The 26,224-nt window shown below is 35.8% G+C and overlaps 3 protein-coding genes across 8 annotated transcripts in view; 2 read left to right on the plus strand and 1 right to left on the minus strand.

The window, feature by feature from the left end:
* Cad99C (cadherin 99C) overlaps positions 1-17,131 on the plus strand; it is a 160,034-nt gene extending 142,903 nt beyond the window's left edge. Inside the window, exons 1-17 of one of the 3 annotated variants that reach the window (XM_018501967.1) lie at positions 245-472; positions 3,548-3,697; positions 3,938-4,156; positions 5,598-5,792; positions 5,986-6,273; positions 6,486-6,803; positions 7,151-7,291; positions 7,749-8,033; positions 8,887-9,060; positions 9,552-9,761; positions 10,344-10,475; positions 10,564-10,680; positions 10,767-11,165; positions 11,608-12,236; positions 13,057-13,287; positions 14,131-14,360; positions 15,061-15,380. In XM_018501967.1, the coding sequence (XP_018357469.1) occupies positions 386-472; positions 3,548-3,697; positions 3,938-4,156; positions 5,598-5,792; positions 5,986-6,273; positions 6,486-6,803; positions 7,151-7,291; positions 7,749-8,033; positions 8,887-9,060; positions 9,552-9,761; positions 10,344-10,475; positions 10,564-10,680; positions 10,767-11,165; positions 11,608-12,236; positions 13,057-13,287; positions 14,131-14,360; positions 15,061-15,380 (4,125 nt within the window). In that variant the 5' untranslated portion in view covers positions 245-385. Of the gene's footprint in view, positions 1-244; positions 473-3,547; positions 3,698-3,937; positions 4,157-5,597; positions 5,793-5,985; positions 6,274-6,485; positions 6,804-7,150; positions 7,292-7,748; positions 8,034-8,886; positions 9,061-9,551; positions 9,762-10,343; positions 10,476-10,563; positions 10,681-10,766; positions 11,166-11,607; positions 12,237-13,056; positions 13,288-14,130; positions 14,387-15,060 lie in introns of those variants that run through there. The other 2 variants (XM_018501965.1, XM_018501966.1) reach the window with 2 other exon arrangements.
* Positions 17,132-18,197: 1,066 nt separating this feature from the next.
* LOC108757528 (tetraspanin-11) lies at positions 18,198-22,959 on the plus strand. 2 transcript variants are annotated; one of them, XM_018501972.1, is made up of 9 exons: positions 18,198-18,905; positions 19,968-20,050; positions 20,396-20,608; positions 20,731-20,916; positions 21,395-21,517; positions 21,832-21,888; positions 21,959-22,051; positions 22,135-22,218; positions 22,888-22,959. In XM_018501972.1, exons 2-9 carry the CDS (start codon positions 20,003-20,005, stop codon positions 22,948-22,950), a joined length of 867 nt encoding a protein of 288 aa, XP_018357474.1. In that variant the 5' UTR covers positions 18,198-18,905; positions 19,968-20,002; the 3' UTR covers positions 22,951-22,959. The 2 variants fall into 2 exon arrangements, with proteins under 2 accessions (XP_018357474.1, XP_018357473.1); XM_018501971.1 differs by having other exon boundaries at positions 18,199-18,905; positions 21,956-22,051.
* Positions 22,960-24,394: 1,435 nt separating this feature from the next.
* On the minus strand, positions 24,395-26,109 carry LOC108757526 (carbonic anhydrase 1). Of its 3 annotated transcripts, none has more exons than XM_018501970.1 (5): positions 25,824-26,109; positions 25,375-25,612; positions 25,051-25,307; positions 24,691-24,915; positions 24,395-24,628 (listed from the first exon to the last, which is right to left on the minus strand). In XM_018501970.1, the coding sequence occupies exons 2-5, from the start codon at positions 25,598-25,600 to the stop codon at positions 24,506-24,508; spliced, it is 831 nt and encodes a 276-aa protein (XP_018357472.1). In that variant the 5' UTR covers positions 25,601-25,612; positions 25,824-26,109; the 3' UTR covers positions 24,395-24,505. The 3 variants fall into 3 exon arrangements, with proteins under 3 accessions (XP_018357472.1, XP_018357471.1, XP_018357470.1); XM_018501969.1 differs by having other exon boundaries at positions 25,051-25,295; positions 25,375-25,647; XM_018501968.1 differs by having other exon boundaries at positions 25,375-25,647.
* Between the last annotated feature and the right edge of the window lie 115 nt (positions 26,110-26,224).

Here is a 26,224-nt window from a genome sequence, read left to right on the forward strand (position 1 = left end):
ACTTTTTACTTTGTATTTATGTTTTTGAAGTAGTATTTTTACCTTTTGTTTAAGAAATATTGTTTAAAAACAATGTGATATGTCGGTATCGGTGATCTTCCTCTACTAATTCTCGACATTTCTGACGAGACGTGGACTATCCTTCTTGTATTGTCGAAAAGACTTTTCTACCAATATGTCGGTATCGGTGATCTTCCTCTACTGATTCTCGACATTTCTGACGAGACGTGGACTATCCTTCTTGTATTGTCGAAAAGACTTTTCTACCGGACGTTTTAGTCGATTTTACATCGACGCGTTCCTGAATGAGGATGAGAGGAAAGTGTATGAGATCGGAATCGAGACGCGTCGTCAACAGAACGTGATTCGTCGTCTAAGGCCGACAATGGAGCTTCTCAATCCACTAAAAGCGTTCCTGGCTGTCATGTTGATTCGCGTCGATCCGAGTGATGGCAATGGTGATTTGTCAACGGTGAGTGGTAAACAGATCGTTTACAGTGATCGAAAACTGGATTACATTTTTGTCATCAATAGGGTGTTACTTATAATAATTGAATTGTACCTTAATCAGGATTTTATTCAGTATACGCTAAAGGCAGCTTTGCCGTAGGGCGAACTAAGTGAACACTTCAACCTTATACTAGTGCAAAGACCTCAGTGGATCGCGATAAATGCTCTCCTTAGGCTAAATTGAAACAAGCGATTTTTTCTGCGAGGTTCATTGCAAGGGCCTTACGCGCGTAAGGGTCTCACGCCAGGGCACAATAGCCACTTTCCATCCTGAAACCTCGTTAGTTTTAGAGCCGCCTCTGGTCATAGCTTCTTGTAAGCGATCAGTTAACCGTCACTTTAAGCGACTCCTTCTTGGAATCGATTCTATTAAGTTATTACACTGTTGCTATTGCCACGCTGCATTGTGATTTTATGTTAAAATGGCTCATGATGCTACCTTTTAAAAAAATTAAACTGAAAAATCGGATAATATCAAGTCACGATACATGATGGAATTTTTTTAATTTATTATAACTCTACTTTTTGAATCTTTTGCAGTGAAATCTCACTTAAAAGATTGAAAATTAAGCCAATCTTAAAAAAAGAATGAAAATATTTTTACTCTTGAACAAGAGTAGCAAATTTTCACTCTTTAGGAGTGAGATTTTATTTTTTTGGAGTAAGATTTCACTCTTTCGGAATGAAGCTTCACATAAAAAAAAGTGAGATTTTATTCCTTTAAAGTGAATCTCACTCCAAAATAATGAAATCTTACTCTAAAAGAATGAAAATCTGCTACTCTCGTTCAAGAGTAAAAAATTTTCTCTTTTTTTAAGACTGGCTTAATTTTCACTTCAAAAGATTTAGAGGGTATGTAATATCGGGGAATTAATAATTTCTAATATTATATAGAATTGATTTTTAACATTATACCGGATATTATATATACTATTATTATCGCGCTTACAATCCAAAAAAGTTTTGCTACTGAACTCAAAAAAAGTTTGCTACTGTCATCATCTTTTATGGACGGAATATTGCTCTCGAAAATAAGGTTCCCTCGATTACCCCATCAAAGTTTTTGTTAAAATCTAATTCAAGACGGCACCTGCATTTAATACGAAACGTTATACGGGGATCGCGACTTCATTTCACCTGTAATAGAATCCGAAACGCGGACTACACGTCGACTTACGAGCGCATCCGAGCCGGGTATTTCTTACAACGTCGCCGCCACCGTCATCGTCGCTTGCCAGCCAGCTGCAATTTCGTGCATGTTCGAAATTGCGCGATCGACCATACGGAGCGAGAGTAGAGTACAAGCAATCGGACGTTGGAAGAAAAATGCGATTGAATTCTGGATGCTCTGCGTCTCGCCGCGCCGCACCGGCAATACAATGTCATTAAACGATCCCCGGCGGGCGGCCGTTCCCGTAAGCGAGACGAAATGAAAAAGGCAAATGGATGCACCGTGCGCCCATTATTACTATTGGCATACGGGATATAGCCTCGGTCGTGCAGCATGGTCAAGGTAATAGTTATTTCCCGCGCCGCGCCTCATGGCTCTCTCGTTCTCCATGGCAAGCCATGAGATAAATCGGCCACGGTCTCGCATAATCGCGGCGAATCTCCCCGCGAGTCGAGGACACGATCGATCTCTCTCCCTCTCGATTTGGATTAAGCTACCCGGTGCTGCAGCAGGTGCGGCTCATTTGAATATTATGTGGAACAAATGACCGACTTCTGATCCGTGAACGCTGCTCCAGCTCTTCTAGAGAGCCTCCGCGCGCTTCGCCACGAGGAATGGCGTTTCACGTCCCGTCGATGCTCTAGATGTGTAGATTACAAGATGATTCATGTGCAAAGTTAATGTTCGCAGAATTAGCGTTTTATAAACATTTTTGCCCGACTTTACGTTACGCGTCGACTTGTGGAAAATGAAAGAGATATAATATATCAACTTATACATGAATCGGGCATAATATAGCCAAGTATTTTTCGGCTCATTTCGCCCTCCTTGCTTCTTTTATATACAAAAACTTTTGATGAAATTTTAAAGTAGATTTTGTTGTAAAACTCATTTCCTCAATGTGCTTAAATGAGGAACAGCGAATAATGCGAGGTTTTATTAAAAGATGAGATTTATGAGATCTGCGTGCCGCGGAATGTATGCATTTTTTCAGCTAACTGCATCGTAATTTGTAGCATATATGTTGCAATATGCGTTTTAAGATGTATACATTTTATGTGGTACTTTCGGAAGCTTTTCTACGATCCTTCTGGCGTACTAAAAGTTACAATAACGGGGTATCTTTATTTAGAGCGCCTCTTAAGTGGTCCTGGTCCGTTATTGCATAAATAGGGTCACCGAAGAGAACGGAAGACAAGAAGAAAGAGACCAAGTTTCTCCCGGGGCGACTCGACGGTAGAACTGGTACTGAATCGTGGTGTGTATGTGTGTGTGGATAAGAAACAAAAAAACAGATGTTTGTTCCTTTCGTGCACGTGGCAACTATTGAAAATGTCAATATGATCGTGACGCGTCAAAATCGCAAGATTAATGGCGCGTTATCACCGTCGATTTTCATGCGTCATTCAAGTTTTTATTTATGTGCTTCAAGAAATGGATGAAGATATTTTTATTAACATCTACTAGATGCATTTTTCATCGCTAGAAACGGGAAAAACCTCGGGAAAAACAGAGTACGATAGTAATGATAAAATAAATTATTGCAGAAGTATACAAGATTTCACAAAGAGAGATAAATAATAGTGAGGAAATATTATTTTTCACTAATTTATTCAAGGGGAATGAAAAATTATTTTACTGTAGTTATAATGAAATGAAATAATAATGAAATGAAATAATAATGAAATGAAATAAATAACTTACAAATGCAATTATAACGAAAATTTGTAAACATATTTTGATCGCAGCCTGCACAATTAATTTTTCGAAATACGAAAGATACAAAATGCAAATTCGTAGTTGAAATTTTTGAAAGTCAATTTGCATTTACCTTGTTGCTTTACGTTGCAAATTATTTGGTTACAGGATCGGGCGAGAAACGTCTCCGAGAGATTCACATCCACGACCACGTTGACGGTGAACATACGGGACGATGATGATCAAGATCCATCCTTTATTTACCAAGGCTGTATGCTTTTGGATGGCGCCTGCATCAATCCGGAATACTCCGCGTCGGTACGTAAATTGCAATTATAAAAAAAAACTGCGGTTCTTTCGAGCATGTATCAACACCAGGGCATTATTTTGACGAACGTTTTTCAGCTGTTTTGTTTAAAATAGTATTGAAAAATTCAAGTGTGTGTAATCGAATACGTCTGCTTAATCGGCCGTCAATATCTCACTGCTCGAATTCACGTAGTCAATAAATCGGTGCAACCGGTTCTGCAAGAACGATTCTCTTTTTCTCTTCGTCAGGTTTCAAGCGGAGTATTATCTGGCATACTCAATATCTCGCCTGAGAAAATACAAGCGGTCGATATGGACAGCATAAACGCGCCGATTCACTATTCTTTCCTCAGCGGAAATCCGCCGAATTACCGGGATTTCTTTGAAATCAATCCTAATACCGGAGCGGTGAAACAAATCAAAGCCGTTGACACGACGGTAACCAAGAAGTTCGATATTATTATTAAGGTAAATATCAACATTATATTTTACGTGAAAAAAATGTTTAAATAATTTGGTATAATTTATAATTATTTCGTATAAGTAGATGATAAAGAATATAAGGAAATTTATAAAGAACGTTGTTTACAGTTATAAGTAATGTAAATACATTCTAAAAAATATGAATGTGTATTTGACGTTCTACGGATGTTTATGTAATTCTCATCGTGTTGGATATAAAAACCAAAATGAATTCAACACTATAAGTGTAAATTTAACACCATGATGTAAATGATTTAATACTAACATAGTGTCAAATTTACACTCTTGGTGTTTGTATCAATATTAACCCAGTGAGAATTATATTTAACATCTATTGTATGTGTAGAGGAAAGCTCCCTATTATGAGATAGATCCCTAATATGAGATAGCGGCGTTTTTGTTAAACTAATAAACGCTATCTATTGGTTCCACTATGAATTTATTGCTCTTGGATTGAAAACTATTTAATAGAAAATTCATTATTAGATCGTGCCTGTAGTCATTGTAAAACAAGATTTTAGAATTTGGATGTCTTCAAGTTTCATTGAGATGAGCAACCTTTAAACCTTGTTTATTATTTAATAAATAAATATTTGGCAATAAATTCTTCATGTAGTGATAGAGTAAAGTCGTACTAATAGAAAAATATGGGATATGTTGAATTGTTTAATTATAGAAATTAGATTTGATGATCGTAAAACTATAAGGCGTGGAAATCATAATATGAGATACCCAGGGTATTCCTAATATGAAATAACTCATGTTCCTATGTTATAGTGAAAATCGTTGCTAAAGTATAAATGTTATTGTATAATAATAAAAAAGACAACCGAAATGAACGTCGAGTGCCTATATCTGCGATGCTTGATTCCAACTACCTGAAAACGAGTTCTGAGTGTAATCTATCGTATGCTCATTTTTCGCGCACGCAGGCTGTGCTTATTTGTATTTTAGAAACATTAAATAAAGGTTTTTAATTGCGATACTGATATACTTTGCGTTTTGCTATCGATTTCTCGGAGCATCTCACATTAGGAGCACAATTTTTTTGACTTTGCGATTTGCTTACTTTTACGTTTCTTTAATTAAAAAAAAATGGAATTTAAATTAAATTTTATGTAACGTTATCTTAGAGCTTATTAAATTCCTTTCAAAATGTCTTATTATTTTTTAAATTCTGCCTATAGATTTCTAGCATTTACCCAAAATGAATTCGGTATCTCATAATAGGGGCCTTTCCTCTACCTATATTTTTTAGAGTGCAGTTGCTCTCAATAATTTTCAATAACATAATTAACCGAATATTTTTACACTAAAGAGTTGCATTTGAAAAAATAATACAAAATTCTTTGTCATACGCGTAACTTAAACTTTTTTTTCAAAATTTTAAATATGTATAATAACGGTATTTGCTTCTTTTCTCAAGGCGGTTGAAGTGTCGGAAACGAAGCGGTCTGCTACCGCTAAATTAGCAATTACCGTCAAGCCGGTCGACAGTAATCCACCCGTTATAATGGCGTCAAACATCGAAGGTTTCGTCGATGAGAATGCTCCGATCGGCACAAAGGTCATCGATGAAAGCGGGAATTCCATTGTGCTCACCGTGTCGGATGCTGATCTGGTGAGTGTAGCCACGTAGATTCCATCGATTTCTGTTTAACAAAGCATAACCGAGGTGCGAATTGACCGTTTAATTATTTCTATTATTAAAGGATAAGACCTGTGCTGGGGGATGAAATTCGTGTCACCTGTATATTTAAAGTCTGCATCTGCTTCTTTTTCCTTTTATTAAAAAAATCCGTTTCTATATCCAGGGACCAGACGATCCAAAACCGGCGTATACTTTCGAACTGACCACAAATTTCTTTGCGATCGATCCGTCCGGCGTTCTTGTCGTGAACGAGGAGAATTTGGACCGAGATCCTCCGAGTCCTGGCCGCTTTCGATTCCAGGTTGTCGCCCGGGAGAAAACGGGTGTGGCTGCGTCTTCACCTCTATCGTTTGTCGTAACGTTGAACGATGTTAACGACAATGCGCCTCTGCTTCCGATGATGGCACCCATCACTGTTCAAGCGGGAGAGACGAAGAGACAAATAGCAAAGGTGGTTTCTTTATGCTTCTTGACTAACAACTTTGTATGTTCGAGAATAATAATAATAATTGCGAGTAATTCGTACTTTTTTATATTTGATACTTTTTAGTATGTACTTATCTAAATTGTCATTAATTTACTGTTTGTTAATGCTCCATAATTCTTTTTCGCGCTTAAAAAGATACGAGACTCTAAGAGAATTTAATTTCTAATCTCGCTCAGGTGGAAGCCACGGACAACGACGAGGGTGAAAATGCCGAGATAACGTACAGTATTTATCACGTGTCAAACAACGGCTTGCATAAATTCAAGATAGATCCAAAGACCGGAGTTATCGAGTCCGTGAGGAAACTTAACGCTGGCGAACAGTACAGCATCACAGTGCAGGCCACCGACAAAGGTGGCAAGTACTCGCAGACAATCGTCGAGGTGAACGTCATTCCCGGGCCCAACACCAGAAGCCCCGTGTTCCAGCAACCGGTGTACGAGGTGCAAGTCAGCGAGGGAGCCTCCATCAATTCCACAGTCGCGACTATCACTGTGAGTATCCTTGATATGATGTCCTTCTCGTTGGCGTTTTATTTTAAAGCTTCAACTCTGCTCTGACAGAAGCACTGTATCTGCTCGATATATACTTCATTGTTTTTTTTTCCTTTCGTGTTTCTATCGCGTTGATGAAGCATTCGATCTATGTTTCATTCTTCTATTTATATTAGTTTTTTCGGAATTATATAAAAACATGTTTCGTAATTAATTTTTCTGTATCAGAATGCGAATCTCTCTTCTTTGAATTCTATGAAATCAATCCGGATTGTCCTTTTCTTTTTAAAACAATGGATCTTTAAATGGTTGTAATAATAATATAGCGTTATCAATAAACGTTACAGGCCACTGATCCAGAAAACGACCCGGTGTCGTACTCGATAGTATCGGGAAATGACTTGCGCCAGTTTGCGATCGGCGACAAATCAGGCGTTATTACCGTTATAAGGAAGTTGGATAGGGAGGACCTGACCCGGTATCAGTTGGTAAGTCGATATCGTCAAACACCGTAGCATGAACTTCCTACACCCTCTATTACAAGCCAATGCACTTCTTGCTTTATACCACTTTCTACTGATAGCTTTTATCTAATCTAAGGAAACATCGGTGTGTTTCTTCCTCCGTTTATAAACAAGTAGCAAAATCGAAACACAACAACGTAGTTAACTTTGAGCATATATATACGGCATATATAATCTGTTTACATACTTTAAATAAAAAGGTAGACATTTATATTTTTAATATTTATAGCATATAATTTCTGCTACATTTAATTTCTTAAAGAAAAAAATTTCTCGTAAAAGAATTATATATTAAAAATAAAATCTTATTGACTGGTTCTTCAGATATTTTTATTGTTGAAAGTCGTCATTACTCACGTTTCGTCAAATTGGAATAAATTAAAAACAGAGTGTAATGCTGTGATATTATTGGTTTATGTAGTTGATAAAAGCCGAGGATACCGGTGGTCTCTACAGCACCGCGACGGTCAATATTATGGTTACCGATATCAATGACAAGAATCCCGAATTTGTGGGTCTCCCTTATGAATTTACCGTCAAGGAGAACGAAGCACGTAAATTAATTGGCCGCGTGCATGCCGAAGACGCCGACGAAGGTATAAACGCCGAAATCACTTATTTTGTACCTGACGATATTCCGTTTACCGTGGATCCCGAAACTGGCGATGTTCTAACGAAGATAGTGTTGGATTACGAACAGAACGATGTGAGTGATATTTCCATTATTCTTTCAGCTTTTAATGTAAAACATTAAAATAATATATTATATTATGTTATATTATTAATAATATATTATATCATTTTAATGTAAAACTTATATTTTTAACAATGTTAATTAGAAAATCCATGTAAGTATTTTGATACCTTTTATCTTTCAATTTATTGGGAAAATCATTTTGGGATATTTTGACTATTTCGAGCTAGACGATTATTGGAGATAATATATTGGAGAATTTTGAATTGTTAATGAATTTTTCTTTCCGAATGAATTTGTGAAAAGCTGCATCAAATGACGCATAAGAGCTTATTAGACTTTTCAGGATTTTAGGAATGCTCTCCAGTTCTGTGAAAGTTATAAACTGCGAATACAACTCGAGAGTGTCTTACAACGAAACAGTTTAACTTATACTCGGATTACGAGAATATCGTCACAGTTAAATTGCAATTGTACTATTATGTGCGCTTGAGACAAAGAAAATGAGCAAACTGCGTATCTGAGTTAAAGTCTGCACGATTTTCATAGAAATGCATTGTGTAAAAAAATCTGATGATAATTTCATGCAATGTGATACAAACTTTTAATTAATCATGTTGTAAAAATTTTCGTTAAAATCGTTTTGAAAATATGATTATGCATTACATTAAAACTTTTTATTTTATTCTGACATTCTCTTGAATTTCAGAATTAAATTATAAAATTTCCACACAACACAATTCTCCAAGAGATGTCCTCAGGACGTCACTCGAAGAACTGTGTTGTGCCGGTTAAGATAAATCTTTTTTTCTAATTTTGTATTTGTTGAATGTAATAAAATACGATATTTGCATAAATTGCGTAGGAATACAAATTCGTAGTGACTGCAAGGGATGGAGCCCCCGATTATCGCTTGGCAACTGCGACAGTCACGGTGAAAGTCATAGATGTCGAGGACGAGGTTCCGGTCTTTCACCAAAGCAGTTACGAGGCACGTGTCAAGGAAAACGTGCCAGACCATAATGTAATTCAAGTCACGGTGAGTCGCATGTCAGACCGCAGTAATACTATTCATAATAGCGTCTGTTCTCGAATGGAAAACGTGTAAAGCGAGAGAAGTACGATTAAAAGAGATTAATCCGTCTATTCGCATCAGTTCCTGTAGATTTAATTTAATGAAAATTGAGACTCTCGTGCGGGGATGTTGATCGTTTAATGTGGATTCCAATACAAAACGTTCGCGTTAAGATAAAGCGTCTCGACTTGTTCGCGTAGCATGCCGAGTGTGAAATTAGTTCCGAAATGGATCATAATAAGGGATGTAATTTCATCGAGGATGAGAGACGAGATTCGCTCGAGAAGTTTCAAAAGTTCATTGGATAATCGAGACGTACACTCGTTCCGACTCGAGAGATATTCGTGTTACTCGCGTCGTCGACGATTCCCATCCTCGTCGACGAGGTGGAAAGGATAGTGCGTTCTGGGACGGCAGTCTTATTCAGATTTTGAAGCTAACGCGATTACTTCTAGGCCGATGATCCGGACACAAAGAAGCAAATTACGTACATGATCAAACAAGGGGATACCGAACTCTTCAGCATAGACCCGAAGACTGGAGTAATAAAAACTATCCGCGGTCTCGATTACGAAAGCCAAAACCAGCATGTACTTATCATAGGCACTGAGGAGAACACTAACGATCTACCTGGCTCCACCACCCGCGTTGTTATTAATGTTCAGGTATTTTTTTATGAGTGTCTGAATCTTTATTTATGGTAGTTGTCAATATCCATCATCGATTTACTATTATCGTTGATGCATCATATAGTACACATGAATGCCTTTTAGAATATCACATTATATAGCCAATTTAAACTGCTATCGATTTTTGTTTATCATATTTGAGCAGAAATTATGTAAATAAGATTTTATTTTAGTGTAAAATAAATTGTCGTTTATGATTAATGATTTAGAAGACCTTATATATAATTAAATAAAATAATTAAATACAAATTTAATTTAACTATTTTATTTAACGTTTCATAATTAAATAAAATATGTACCTGACATACCTGCATTAATGCATAGTTCTTCTGCATAATCTCTAGTTAAAAGTTAAAATGTTAAAACGGGAATTAATTGCCTGTGTCTCAGTCACGGGAATTAATCCATGGGATCAATTTAACGGAACCGGTTTATGTTGATCACATTAATATCATAATCAACGATCACCCTATCATTTATCATACTTCGAGTACTTTTAATTTAACTGTATCTTCTTACTCGACGGATTAATAACATTTTAAACGCGCATCATGGCAGGATGTGAACGACATTCCACCGGTATTTACATCGGTACCACGTCCGATTACGCTGGACGACGACGTCCCTATAGGAACAACCGTAATTGATCTTGTTGCTGCAGATTCCGATGGAACCGCTCCGGGAAATCAGGTTGGTGTATTGACTTCTTTTCAGTACTTGATTTCTTCTCCGTTGAATAAACAAGGAGATAGATTTTCACCGAGTCTGGTATCTGTAGGTTCGATATGATATCATTGGCCGCGGCATCGCCAGCAAGTATTTCGTAATCGATCCCGATACCGGCGTACTCCGAGTACGAGATGACTTGCGCAAGGAGACCGACTCTGAGTATCAGGTATTTAATCCTCCGTATATAACTCGACGCCGCACGTCGTTCGCGATCTGGCTCATCTATATAGCGAGATAATTCTTTTTTCTCAGATCGACGTTCTAGCATACGATATGGGAGACCCGCCATTGTCGTCCGAGACCACTGTGACAGTCTACGTACGTCACGTAGCGACGGTTCCGCCGGAGATCGGTTTGGGTTTCGCGGAGAACTCGTATAACGTCGAAGTGCCCGAAGACGCAAGCGACAACACGCTAATAAAGATAATCACTATCATCAACAGTCACGCGTACAACACCACGCCGCTCAGATGCGAGATTTATAGCGGCAATGAAGAAGGCTTGTTCGAAGCGAACGTCACGAAGGAGCGAAATTGCGCGCTGAGACTGAAGAAAGGAGCGCTGGATTATGAGACGACGGAATCTTACCAGATTAAGATCAAACTGGAATCGCTCTCAGGCCTTTTAAACTCAGGCAGAAATACGACGATGGTGAGAAACGCGACAGAACTTGTCGGTGTTTTTATTCTCGGTGTGAAACGAGAATCTTTATAATCCAAATAAAATATCATGTAGCTATTAATACGAGTAGACATACTAAAGATAAAAAAATTAATACATATGGGACACATAAAAACTTAGTTATCTATCTTGCAGAGATGTAACTTAAGTATTATCGCTTCAATTATAAATCTTTATGTAATAAAAATTTCCAATACTTTACATGAAGAAATTTTAAATACAAAAGATACAAATCCACAACTTTTCTTATCTCGTCTAATCTAGCAGAATTTAATTTTAAAATATTAAAATTTATACTCTTGTAAGAAAAGAGAAATACATAAAAAATATAATTTATGTAAAACTCTGATTATGTGAGGTAACCGTTGTAGTAAGATTATCAATTCTCATTTTTTCTCTAATAAAATTGCAGGTAAAGATTCAGGTGCTGGATGTAAATGATAACAAGCCCGAGTTTATTTTCCCGGAGGCGAGTCAGAAGCTCACGAGGGGACGTTACTTTGCGGCGATTCCGCGCACCGCGCAATTCGCGTCCACCGTCGTACAAGTGAAGGCTATCGATAAAGATAATGGCAAGTACGGCAAGCTGGAGTACAAAATCCTGGAAGGGCGAGGTTCCGGTTACTTCACAATCGACGTCACCACCGGTATAATCAGGACGACGGCGACGTTCGACCACGTGGATGCATCCGAGCTTCCCTTTAAATTCGACGTTCGCGTGCGCGACAATCCTAGCTCGATTGACAACTCCAATTCGATTATCGCACCGGTGATCGTCAATCTCATCGGGGAAGAAAACCTGATGATCCTCGTGGTGCAAGATGCGGCGCCGGATGTATTGCAAAAAGAAGCCGATAAAATAGCGAACGTAATTCAGCAGAAGAGCGATCTGCTGATCAGCATTGACAGAGTCGCGATGAGAAAGGTTCTCACGAAGAATGGCACTATCGAGACGTTCCCGCAGGACTCCGATGTATGGTTCTACGCGATCGATCCGGACACCGAAGCTATATTAAATAGAAACAGTACCAAAGTGCAAAAGTAAGTCTTAAAGTACGCTCTTTATATAATATTGGAAGTGATTGATTATTTATTTGAATATTAAAAGCACATTGTCCAATGTTTAAATTAATAAATAATTAATAAATAAATATTTTAAATTGAATTAAAATAATACACAAAAATTCCATAAATAGAATCTTATTAACAAATTTATTTAACATTATTATTTATTCAGATTTTATATTAACGAGAAGATTACGTTTTGTAGTTTGAGTTTCATTATAATATCACTTTAACTTTATCTTTGTATTAAATACGTGGCTGAAGCCACAATGTTTCACATTTATTTGCGGAACAGTATTACGTAATTACTGCAATATTCACGTTGCAATGTGCTTTTAGATATCTACTTCCGTATAAATGAAATGGAATATTACTAAATTGATTTAAAATAGATTTCAGAATTAATGGTTACGTAACAAGAAATTGCTTTAAAACTTTCTCTTTAATAACATTATAATAATCGATTAAATTAAATATTTAAATAGAACTCTGTTTAAATATATTATTTTAACACAATTTGTGAACTAATTGTTTCCTTGATTACGATTTTAAATTTTTTGTAAATACAGCATATTTAAATTGCTAGAAATCTCTTAGTAAATGTTTTTTCTGAACAAAATTTGAGCTTTATTGTAACTTGAATTAATGAAAAATTAAATTGAAAATTTCAACGACTATTCCGTGTTTGATAATGAAAGGCACGTTTTTTGTGCGAGCATTGAAAGGTCAATTATAACTTTTGATTAAGGTGACATTTGCTCGTGGGCAAATATTAAAAGCGCCGAATATTCGACAGATCTATCATGGATAAATCAGCCATGTCAAATATCACCTTTGACGTGTCTACGTTAGTGCGGGCAAATGCTATCGACATTCATGCACCCGTGATGCCACCCGAGCCAGTTCGAACACAAACGGCGGTCGCGTTCAGCGGCGAGGTATTCCCGTACGCGCTAATCATCATCGCGTGCGTGATTTTGATCCTCGGCATTGCCGGTATCATATACATATGCGTCTCCTGGTCCAAGTAAGTGCTCTGATTTTAATGCTGAAACTTTTTAATACTGCGCGAGTTAAAATAAATCGATAAATACATTTATAAAAAGATAATTAACGAGGAAGCTAAGATACAACACGCGATATTACGGTTTATTATAGATTATTAAAGTAATAAACAATTTAAATTAAACACTTGTACACAGAAAAAACGATGTTATATTAACAGCATTGGTCAGCAGTATTCTAATTGAAAATCTTGTTATTCTTGTTTATTTAATAGATAACGGTATTTATGAAATACAAATAAGATTTTAATAAAACATGATGTATTTGTTTCATTGAATTAACAAGATTATTTTTAATTAAATTACTGCTAATAATACGACATAATTTTTTTCATGTACATGATAAATTTATTACGGATAAAAATAACCTGCATATAGATATAATTAAATATAATATGGAGACGATGTTTCAAAAAATTTGAATTTGTGTTGGCTTGCAAACTTAAGCTAGTAGATTTTCATGACATTTTTGCATGTTGTTTTAATAAAAATTGTTGCATATACAAATACTGAAATAGAGAATATCACAATTGCTATTACCGTTTTAGTTGTTATTACGATCGCTGAGAGAGTTGTTTCATGAGTGTGAATATTCATTTGACATCAAGTACGAGCCATGCAAATTTATACCGCTCTTCATTACCTCCATTAGCTTTAATTGCGCTTTCCGCTTTGAATATCTCCGCAAACACTTATTACTTCGACATTGCGATCGCGGCAAAATTAGTTCTTCCGAAGTATTTACTTCCGCGACGAGGAATTTAAAGCTTATCCCGAGAGATTCTCATCGTGAAAATGTTACATAGGTATAAAGCGTACAAGGAACGTATGCAGCGCATGTATGTGGTGCCACGATACGATCCCGTTTATGTGGAACCCAATTTGAAGGAATACGAGACGCAAGTGCTTCAGATGAGCGTGCCGGTTGACGACAACGATAGCTGCAACGATTTACAATTGGATTTCAGCAACAAAAATCACGCGTTTAGTCTGGACAATGTCAGCTACATCACCAAAGATCATGGAGACAGTACCGGTAATTCGCAGCAGACGATATATTAGGTGTTGAACTTAATTCCTGCCGTTTTTCGTCTCCAAAATTGATTTGTTTCGAAGGGAAATACCTTAATCAGAGTATTATTAATAAAGTATTATTAATTAGTAATAAAGTAGAAAATGGAAGAAATTACTTTGATTAAGGTATTCATTCATCTTCCCTTCGAAATAAATCAATTTTGGAGACGAAAAACGGTAAGAATTAAATTTAATACCTAATAATATCTGCATACTTAATGCAAGCTGAATTTTTAAAAAATATGTAGATGAAGATTGCAGAATTAAAGTATTCTGCATTTATATCTCATTTCATGTTATTATCCACAATCAATAAATTACAAAATGAAACTAAAAACATATTTATCCTCATACTCCATAAACATTACAGTGTAAAAATAAAATATTAATTTAATAAAATATTAATAAAATATAAAATAAAATATTAATTTTAACTTGAAGACGTTTAATGTACTTTCTGAGACAATATTTTTGCATGTCTCAGAAAATCCACTATACGTCTTTAAGTTAAAATTAACATTCTATTTTTTTACAGTATAATTTTCCTTAAACTGAAGTTATTTCATTCAGAGGATTAACGTAATAATTAAATACTTTTTGAACAATACTAGTTTGTAGTGGATATCGGAGATGTATAATGAACTTATGTGTTCTGCTTTAAGGCCAACAAAGCCCCGTTAGTTCCGAAGCGGCGACCACGGCACGAGCATCCAGTATTGTCGGCAATCACGGCGATACCAATATTCATTCCCTAAGACGGTCCACACTGGGCCGAAAGAATCACAGCGCGAGCAACACGAATACCCTCAACAATCGCGACGCGACGCCAGTACTTAATCCCTTGTACAATCACGGCGGTGATCTGCTGAGCCCTAGTCCGTCCAATGACAACGTTACCTTCAGGGAGAGGAAGGATTACTCGCATCTCGGATTTACCTATCTGGGCGAGCAAAGTCCCGTGGAGACCACGACGGAATTGTAAGTCTTGCTCCGAGAGACGATGTGCGAATGTTTGTCACTTTAAAGACTGCCAACGAATTATATACGTATCCGCGAAAAAGAAAGGTTGAGATATCATCTTACAAATGATAACTTACAGCATCCTGTAATTTTTATTTTGATACATATATCGTATACACGATAAGACGAACAACTGTGATGGACATAACATTTTTTTTCACATCAAAGTTCAATCAATGATAAGATTTGAGCGGTAAAAAATTTCAAATCCCACGCGTAAAAATCCTATCAACGAATATCGTCTCGCATTTACGACATACGTAAAATCAACATTCACCTATCCTTCGCAACGAGCGGATGTAACTCTTTTTGCATTTAATTTTGACAAATGCATGAAATACAACGACGAGAAGAATTCTCGACGCCACGTAGCATTTTTCTCCCGACGCGTTAAGCAACATTAAAGAGCCATACGAAGAGCATATGAAAGCTTATAAATAGTTGAATGACTTTGTATCTATATGTTCTTCCTTTCATATGTCATCTTCTGAATGTGTACCTGCTGTGCTGATTCAGCGCGCGCAATGCAGCCGCGGAATTCCCGGTGGGACACGTATTCTGAACGAGTTGTTCCGTATGTGATATCCATAAAAGAGCAGTGTTATAGCGTTTCAGATACGACGGCGGAACGAGGCCGTGAAAATATCGCAAGCGTAAAAGGCGACTGTGAAAGAGAGCGCGGATATCCTTTAGAGCCAGCCGATATTCCGCGCGATTTATTTTCAATCCAAGCATCGCGTTTTCGCGTTGAAGCCGATAGAGCTTTTGCTAACAAATTGTAAGATTGCGAATAATCGCAGCGCCTCGAATTAATTATCGCAAGCCATTACGCGACTGTATACACAAATATGAAATAGTTGCTGTACAATAACTGAGTTTCGATTAATTTCAGAAAAAATTAATGTTTTTCATATTTTTCACTTGTGTGGACTCTCATCCGTGATGCGTAAATGTACATTTTAATTATAGAGAGAGAGAGAGAGAGAGAGAGAGAAAATATCACTGCGATTCAAGTTGTAGACTTAAGTTTCGAGGACGAAGCTATACTTGTTATATTGTACGAACGGCGTGTACTTGTGAATGCATGTCTCTGCGCGAGCCCCGTTGGCTCGTGCGACCTTGTAAATGATCGATCTCGATCACGTTGTGTACTATATAATACCTTTTTTTATTTATACGATCGCATGTTTGCTCATGTCATTCTATTGTAATCACAATTAACCGAGGCGATGATGATGGTGCATACTGTTTGTACGTGATCGCAAGGCTACCGATGAAGCTTCATGGCAGTCGTCGAGCGTTTCCATCGCGACTTGTTCGCCTCTTGTTCACACGACCGCGATAATTAACGACTGCCATGCGGAGAACCCGTCATCGACGTAAATGGTGGAGAGCGTACTTAATTAGGCACGCGTAATTGTCCATTTCCTCTTGCAGTTTTCGACCACGCTATTCGACTTTGTGGACTGAAAGGTCGACAGATCCGCGGGAAGATGTTGGGAGAGGCGACGTTGAGAGGAATTGCGTATATGATACGGCTTGATTGAATGTATATCTCTAGTCGTATACAGCAGGCGTCCACTGCCGTGCAATTTATAAGCCGCGTTTTATACTGAAAGAGAAAAAAAGAAATCACGTGTATGTACGTGTTACAAGTGTTCTCCGATTATAGCGTTGATACCTTTACTCGTATATAGTTGTATAATATTTAAGCGCGAATTCTGTAAAAAATTGTTAATACCTAATAATAAATTTATTATATTTACATAATGATGGAGAGTTTTTGTTTACAACACCAACGATCCACAAAAATATTCTTCCATCGCAAAATACATGACCGTTCTGCCGAATTGTTACGTAAACGTTATTTCTAGTTTATTCAAGTTTTCACACAGCTGAAGCAACTTTGTCTGATTCTCACGTAATATGTTTTGCATTTTCACATACAATAAATCATGTCTTTAAAAGCGGGAACGTGTGGAGTATATTATCCAATATAGCACACTTTATTTAAGATGTCTAACATGTCTTATTTAACAGATCATCGTTAACATTATTATGTAAATTTTTTTTTTAATTGATTGACCTATAATTTAACAACTTCGAACCCTTTGTTAAATTACAGATAATTTTAAATGTATGATTTGAGTATTTTGTTAGATCCAACAGACAGTATTATAATCATATATTATGAATATATGTTAACGATACTCCAATTTCACTGTATTACATCTTTTTATACGTATTTTATTATCATTACACTGATAAAGACCTAATCAAAAGGGTTGAAACGTCTGCAATTTTTTGCAAGAATCAAATATACGAATTTACACATGTCTAACCTATGTTGGCTGATTTCACACTATTCCTTGGCTTTATTTAAGAGACATCCTTAGAATGTCCAGAGGACATAGAAACGTTTTTAAGGCTTCTCTTGGAGGTCTGTGTTAAATGGGATGTAAAATTACTACGCCCTTGTAAAGTTATTGCGTAGCTAACTTTATCGCCTCGATAGTATTTATAATACATTACACGTAGAGTTGCTGACACGTGATCCGTCCTTCCAAGCGAAAATTAATTTCAAAGTTCGTTCCAAAATCACGTAGCCCGCTGTGCTTTCGACAGTTGCGACTTCATGCTCGAAAGAGAAACAGTTATTATTCGGAATAATGCTCAACATATGCAAGTCTTTAATTAGAATAGCTAAAACATTTTAATTAGAACGTGGGAAATTATACTTGGAGCCGCCTTAGATCTCACACTCATCATTCACACTCGTTGGTGGGAATTGTAAGTGTGTCGGTGAGGTACAAACCCGTCGACGGGATCGTTCTGGGTTGCGGGCGGGTTTCAACCGTGCCCGATGATAGAGCGTCGGCGCCGCGACGGTGGGAGCACGCAGACGCATCTGGACCGGCGTCGGTGACGTAGAAACGAGAAACTAGAGGCGAAAGCGGGATCCGGAGGCAGACTCGTCCGTTTTGCCAGGTAACGTTCAGGCTGCCCGCGGTGGTGACGGCACACTCGATCGCGATCCTCCTGCCTGGATCAACACCCGAGAAATTGTTTGTAATCACACGAGATAGGCAATTATTGTGTCCACGCGTTACGCGAATAAATTACTGGAGGCATTTCATCGATCCTCCAGCGTATCGACAAGTAACAGGCGGGTCCGTTCTCCCGTTCGCGACGCCGACAGCTCGGGCCGCGCAAATTCGGAGCGTCCAAACGATCGAACAGAGATGACGTACCATAAAGGGATCGTGAACCACCTGTGAACCGAATCGGAAACGCCAAGACAAGGATGGTCTTTGACAATTACGGAACGTGCATCCGCTTTTGTGATTTCAACACTACAGTGTAATGTTGTTTGTAAAATAAACAACAGATTGTAATTGTGTAATTGTGTAACAGTTACATTGGCGAACATCAAAAGCAAGTGATAGACATTGTAATCGAGAAGAGTGACCTAACTCGTTCGTGACAGGTAAATACTTGTATATATAGTACTAAATTATAATAGTGTTTTGATAGTTTGATTATTCATTTATGTTTAATGAATGAATAAATGTAATGAAGTTGTATAAAAATAGCTAAAGAATTTAAATAGATAAAGTTTAAATAGATAAAGAATTCTAAATTGTGTTTGACACGGAATTTCTGAAATTAAAGAGAGAGTTAAGGAAATATATATATAATACTTATATAATTAAAAAAAGTACTTGTTAATTTTCTTTTCGATAGATTTCTAAAGGGAAAAGTTATCCTAATTTAATTATCCTATATTTTTCCACTTCTGCTAATATTTAAATTTCAGAGCCATGAAACTTTTCAAAATTTTATCCTTTTAATGTTACTTTGAAAGCAATAAGAAATAATCGAAAAAACGTTTTTTATATAATATTTTTTAACATACAGTAAAAAATAAAATAAAATTTTAAAATAAAATAAATAATCTACCATAAATATATATAATAAAGAATGGCTTAAAATATTTAAATAAAATAAATTAAAATAAGGAGAGCTACGAACTAAAACAAACAAATTTTAATATATACCTGATACAGTTGATATTAAACATAAAAGTAAAAGCAAAGATAAAAATATGTCTACATAAATATAATCTACCATGTTTTTTCATGTTTATTAATTTAAGATAGAAAAAGAAAAATGTTTGAATGTTTTAATTAAAACATTTTTTAAGTATATTATTAAAAAAATATATGTAACTCACTTTAATTAAATTTAACATTTAACATTTTTAAGTATTTTTAAAAGTACATATAACTTACTTTAATTAAATTCGACATTTAAATGCAATTATTATTATTATTCTGTTGAAAATAGTTGCAAAGCAAACATGAAATAAAACATTGCATATTTATTAACATGAAATAAAACATTGCATATATTTATATTTATTATAAACATTGTATATTAAAAATGCTTAATTAAAGAAGAGTTAACGAGTTTAAAATTTATATAACAAATTCTATTACGTTTCATCCTATATTTGAGCTTACAACAGGTCGCTCTGTTATATTTGCAGATTGATGACTAATTGGAAAATCAAGGATAACAGACATGAAATACTTAAAAGTCGCGTTGTTCACGTTCAATCTATTAATATGGGTAAATAACATGCATGCACATTTTGTAACATTATAAAATATAAATTAAGTTTAGAAATAGCGACACGTGTCACGAGCACTTAGACGCAGATGCTCAAACTATAAATAATTCTGGCGTAATTCTGTACTTTGGAGCAAAAGAATCATTTTTCATATTATTGTATTGTTCTCGGTTGAATTAAATTCCGATTCTACCTCTGGAGGAAAGCCGAGAGAATTTTAAGAGTCGCGTCGCTTGAATTTACGCGATGCTCAGAAAAATATAGTTCCCTGAGGGATACAGAATTACTCTCACTGGTCGCGATAAAGAAACAATCGTAAATTCATTGCCTTTTCCTTTCGGCAGTTGGCTGGCTGTACGGTGCTCGTTATAGGCGCGTGGTTACTCCTGGAGCCCAGCAAAGGACACATCCTGAATCTTTTCGTACCTGATATTAAGCCGCACGAGACTATTAATCTAATAGCTTACAGCCTCCTCGGGCTTGGCTTCATCGTACTCACGGTTGGCTTCTTCGGTTGCCGCGCCGCACTACGCGGAAATCAATGCATCCTCGCCACCGTGAGTGAAACGACATTTTTATTACCTCCGCCCCTCGGGGGCGCGCGTCGCCCTATAATACCATTATAGACGTCGGGTCAGGGTCGGTGATGTTTTTATATCGGTGATCGTTTTTCCCACAGTACATGAGCATGTTGATCGCCCTTATCATCACGGAATTGGTGACGGCCGCGATCGGCGGGTTGATGACTTTCCAGATCCTATCGGATCTGGAGGAAAGACTCTCCAATAAACTAAAGGTGGATTATGGTCACGATTCGACCAGCGATCTCCCCTTCAGCCACAGTTTGGACTTTGCGCAGTATAAGGTGTCGTACCAACAGAGCTGCTCGTTTGACTGCTCATTGGTTTTTATGCGGCATGTCTTGTCATTAAAAAAATCGCTTATTTTTGTTATATAATCTTTTTTTTTGATTGTGATATATTTTGTTCAATCCGTCTTGCGTATAATTTTTTAACTATCAATATTAATTATGAATTTTTGTACGTTTTAGTTGATTCAAGTTCGCGGATACGTGCTTTCCAGATCGCAGCACATAGTAATTGTATCTATGCACGACACTTTAGCGAAATGATACGAAAAATTTTTTTTTCTTTTTCTGTTTAAAATGTTATATTTAAAATTATTTCGTCTCATTTTCCCTGCAGCATGTATTACGCGCCAAAATACGCACGTAAATTATGTTTCATGCATGATGGGGTCGCATGCGATGCTTTGTCAGAAATCGTCTGCCCGATGAGACATTTCGCGATGGTTCGAAGAGCACATGGATGATTCCATTGCAGTTTAATTGCTGCGGTATATACGGCGATGACGATTACAATGGCACTGCTTGGTGGAGGGATGGTCAAATCTCGGGACACAAGAGGCAGGTTCCCCTCACGTGTTGTGTTCTCAAAAATAGCGAGGTACATGTTTGAATTGATTGATTCTAAAACAACATATATGGATATTGAATTATCTGAAAGTTGAGAGTTTATAAAAGAGAGTTTCGAGAAAGCGAAATAATAAAATATATAAATTCACATACAGTGTGTAACATTGATATTTAGAGATCTCTTTTGAAAACCATATAAGTTGTGCATAATGTACACTTTAATATTTTGATTGTTTTATGAATAATTTAATCTTCCGATTCATCTTTTTTTAAACTGTTCTTTATCTTAAATATCTAGTTAAGATCGACGGTTAGTCAGTAAAAGCGAGAGCTTCTGTTTTACAGAATAAAAATACAGGCAGCAGTCCAATGAGCGTTGTATCGAGAGTGTTTCACAAAAATGTGAGTAAAATGTCGGCGACGAAGCGAATGTATGAACTTTATGTGAGTAATCTTTTGTCGCTGGCAGCTGAACGAGAAACCATGGCTGCATCCGCAGCCTAAGGATGAGGCCGCATGTCAAGTAGAAGACGAAGAGGGTCACGAGGGATATAGGCACAAAGAGGTAAGTACGCATCGTGCCGCGAAGCATCATGCCGTTGCATGTTACAGTGCTGCATATTTCAAATGAACAACGCGTTTTCTCAGGGCTGCCTTGGAAAAGTCACGAACTGGCTGCAGTGCGAGAGCTTTACATTAGTATTCCTCGGTATGGCAATGGCAGGAATACAGGTAAATCTTTTTATTATTTTTTGCAAGCTCTTGGAAGAAACAATTTCGAAGAAAATTCGATGTAAAATCAAGGATTCATACACTGTAAAAAATACAATGTTAATTTTAATATTATAGAGGACTTTCTAAGACATGCAAAAATTAACATTTTTGTGTTAATTTTAACATTTTTGCATGTCTCAGAAAGTCCATTGTACGTCTTTAAGTTAAAATTAACATTTCGTTTTTTACAGTGTAATTTTACTTAAGAAAGTGCCTTTGACTTTTCACACTTTATAAAACATTCTTATAAAAATTGTATTTTACAATAAATTACTGTTCTTTATTTTAAGGAATTTTTTGTATCTTTTTGAAATAGAGATTGTAATGAATTATAAATAACAGAACAGACTTATTAAATATTTTCTTAATAGTCTCCTCTTTTGTGTCTTCAATATTTTGTAAAAAGACTTTATTTAAAGAAGGGCTTTTGATCTTCAAACTTTATAAAACGCCCTTGTACAAATTTTATGGTAATTACTCTTCTTTATTTAAAAGAACCTTTTGCATTTTTTTTTTCAAATATAATCGATTACAAATAATAGAATAGATTTATTAAATATTTTCTTAAATTAAATCCTTCTTTGCTCTAATATTTTGTAAAAAAGAAATAATCAAAATGCATTTCAGACGTTCGGGATAATAACGTCCGCTTTCCTCTGCCGAACGATAAGAGATATGCAGGAAGAATGATCCAGGATTCGTAGTCTCAATGAAGTAAAGAGAATGTCGTGGCACGTCCAATCTTTACATTGACAACTTTGGGGGAGAAGAAACATATTTATTTTATTTCTTCGGTATTGCTACTTGGAAGATTGCCGAAATTCGTTTCGGTTATGTGAGTTGGGACATTAATCGGGATTTGCAGCTAGGAAATATTGCGGGGAAGAAAGTAATCTAAATATTTGTTCTATTCCACAAGGTGTCTGTTCATTGAGAACTTCGAATCGAAATAACAATAAGTGCTACGCTTAAATTTAGATCGATTTCCACTCCTGTGCGCGTTTTGCTGCCATTCAGCAATAATGTGACCAAAATACACCCTGCTGTACATACAACTGTATGCATCTGTGTCGTGTTCAATCTAACTAATACTAATAAATAGCGATGTTATCGCTGGTGTTAGTACTTCACGACGACCATCGGGGGAGTTTGGCTAGCAACGTGAATTGTTATCCATGGCGTTCTATCGTCTTGTAAATACATTTGCCAAGAAGGATGGATATATGCGCTGCGTGCGTGAGAACTTTCGAGTTGTTTTCTTTTTTTGTGGAAAATTTACCTAATTTGAGATGCAAAATAATTTTTCGCACAAAGTTGTACATGAATTTTTGAAGAAATATCATAATTTTTAACGAATAAGATATTTATGTGAGTATATTTAGGGGAGACTGAGGCTGATTGATGTATTCTATTAACAGACTGTTAAACGATGTTAGTAGTTCAATAAAAAACGCGTTACAATCATATGACGCTGATCCACTTTGACTGAACTTGATGAGTTTTCAAAGTACGTTTAACTAGCCTAGATTCTTAGCTATAAATCGAATTAAAGAAATTACAAAATTTCATTTACTTAGTAAAATGTCATTAAATTTTTACGTATATATATTTCTACTTAGCCTAATAATATATGTTCAAGATAGTGCCAAAATAATCTCTGTGTTTCGAAACTTGAAAAAAAAATTACAAGTTTTGATCAATCCCAGCTTCTCCTAATGAACGTGTATGTTAGATCTTTATAGACATTTGTCATCCATTTCGAAATGGATGATGCACATATACATATATACATACATATATTATATACATATATTGGTGTAAAAAAATGCGTCATATATATTCTTTAAGGAAATACTTTCCTCTCTCCGACACTAATTTTCGAAGAATATATTATTACAACTTGTGCCAAAAGAGTTTATTATACAATGAGTGACTTTTAATATGTTTTTATTTTCTCAAAACACTTGGCAAAACGAAATGTCCCGCGTTTATAGAACGCACCTTAATGATAATAAAAATGTTGTTCTATGTGTAAAAATTTGTTATTTATTTTATATTCTCACAAATTTATATTTTATCACCACTAAGATTTTCAAAATTATATCTATTTACAAAATCAGTAGCTGTATTATTATAAACATACATTCTTAACGTTAATTTTATAAATTGTATTCGTTTAAATATAACAGTATCATCGTATCGAATAAATCTATTAATTTGATATTAATTACATCGAAATTAATAATTAATAATTACCCGATAAGCTTTCTTCATAAAAATAAACATCACGGTCGTTCAGCGGTTGAACTGGTCGACAATTCAAAAGTAATGGGCCCTCTACTGAACAAAGTTTTCGAAATTTTTCTATCTGTAAATTAAATTATATGACGATAAAAAGCTGAAAAATATTTTAGTGACGTATGATTTTACCTGAGATGAGGAAATAGCGATTGGTTCTTGCTGTACGATCCATGTGACAATTTCACTACAAGGTGGCTGGCTAAGAGAACCGCTATATGTATAATAATCTCTGTCAAAAGGCGCAAAAATCCATTCTAATGGAAAAGGAGGTATGTAGACTATAGATCCCGGACAGGTAATACGCCACAAATTGCTTATGATATGATCCAAATAAGGATTATCTGTGTCATTTATCTGCGTCATCGTCAAATGTATTATGATAAGTAAGAATAATTATGACGACTCACTTTGAATATAGTATATTGCATTTTACTGGTTTAATTTCTTAATACTTGTGATAAAACATTCATTTGTTAACAAAAAGTATACTTGAAGGAAGAACGAAGTAATTGCTATTCCATCTTTTGCTCCAAGCGCGATCGCATCTGTTGGTGATTTAAGTCCACGTTTTACATGAATAATTTGTAGTTCCATAGGAAAACGGACATAGTCTAAGGTATGTTCACTGCCCTCTTCGTTTGATGGGCCCCAGTGAAAGAGAACATTAAAGAAATCATACGTGTCGGTCAAAGGTCCCCCTTGGAGTTGTGGCCATGTGGTACTAGTCCAGAATCCTCGGAGTATTACTGTATATTAACATAATGTTAAACCTACATCATTAAATATACTTTAATTTGCTTGTAGAAAATTTACCAGTATGACCATCATTTGCAATAGTCATCGACAGAGGTCCGCTATTATAATTGCTCCATCGAAGTGGCTCAGATGGTTGTACTACTACAGCGAGCCTAGTTGTGATATTAATAGGCGATTGATTGCTACCAGTGCTCTCAGGATATAGATCTTTCCATGTATGAGGACCATTCTGATAAGCAGCATAGCCGAACGAAAAAGTGGGTGGACGGTAATCGTTTTCCATCCATGCAAATAACTGCGTCCATTCCAAAATTTCAGTTAATAGTAACACTAATGAAAGAAATTCAATATTGTAAAAATATTTCAGTTATTTTAAAAATAGAACCTTGAATTGATGATTACAATATTAGAAAATAATTTTATCATAAAACTCTCCCTCTCTCTGTGGAGGTTATTATTATTTTATAATTAAATTATTGCTTTTTATTTTTCTGAAAGATACGCACCCATAAGTAGAACACTGCTGCACGCAACCATACATTCTACTAACGAAAAACCCAACATTTTTATATTAAAGCTTTCCTGACATTTGTGTCACAAAAGCTCGGTGTTAAAACCCACATGCGGTATTTCCGACGTAATAAATTTTTAAGAGAGCGGTATACTTCACAATTTGTCCGATGTTTCATTCCGCATTAATTTCTATCAAAAATATTTAGAAAAGTACGAAATATAATGTAAAATGTCAAATAATTATTACCGTCAAATAATTTTTAGGAAAATTGATGTATAAAGCTTACTTCAATTTATAAAAATAATGTGAAGCATGGTGTGAAGATGATGTAAAGATAATTCAAAGATTACGATGTATTAGTAACTTCATGGTTAGTAACACCATGAGTAACTT

Source organism: Trachymyrmex cornetzi, unplaced genomic scaffold (assembly GCF_001594075.2).
Source record: "Trachymyrmex cornetzi isolate Tcor2-1 unplaced genomic scaffold, Tcor1.1 scaffold146, whole genome shotgun sequence".
Lineage (NCBI taxonomy): Eukaryota > Metazoa > Arthropoda > Insecta > Hymenoptera > Formicidae > Trachymyrmex > Trachymyrmex cornetzi.

Excerpts from the sequence above, each read along its gene's own strand:
- LOC108757528 (XM_018501971.1), top strand. The coding sequence starts at position 20,003 with ATGAAATACTTAAAAGTCGCGTTGTTCACGTTCAATCTATTAATATGG. Across the intron at positions 20,917-21,394 it reads TGGACTTTGCGCAGTATAAG|TTTAATTGCTGCGGTATATA; the intron begins GTGTCGTACCAA and ends ATTCCATTGCAG. Across the intron at positions 21,518-21,831 it reads GTGTTCTCAAAAATAGCGAG|AATAAAAATACAGGCAGCAG; the intron begins GTACATGTTTGA and ends TCTGTTTTACAG.
- LOC108757526 (XM_018501968.1), bottom strand. The coding sequence starts at position 25,881 with ATGTTGGGTTTTTCGTTAGTAGAATGTATGGTTGCGTGCAGCAGTGTT. Across the intron at positions 25,648-25,823 it reads CAGCAGTGTTCTACTTATGG|TGTTACTATTAACTGAAATT; the intron begins GTGCGTATCTTT and ends TTCTTTCATTAG. Across the intron at positions 24,629-24,690 it reads TCGCTATTTCCTCATCTCAG|ATAGAAAAATTTCGAAAACT; the intron begins GTAAAATCATAC and ends TTTAATTTACAG.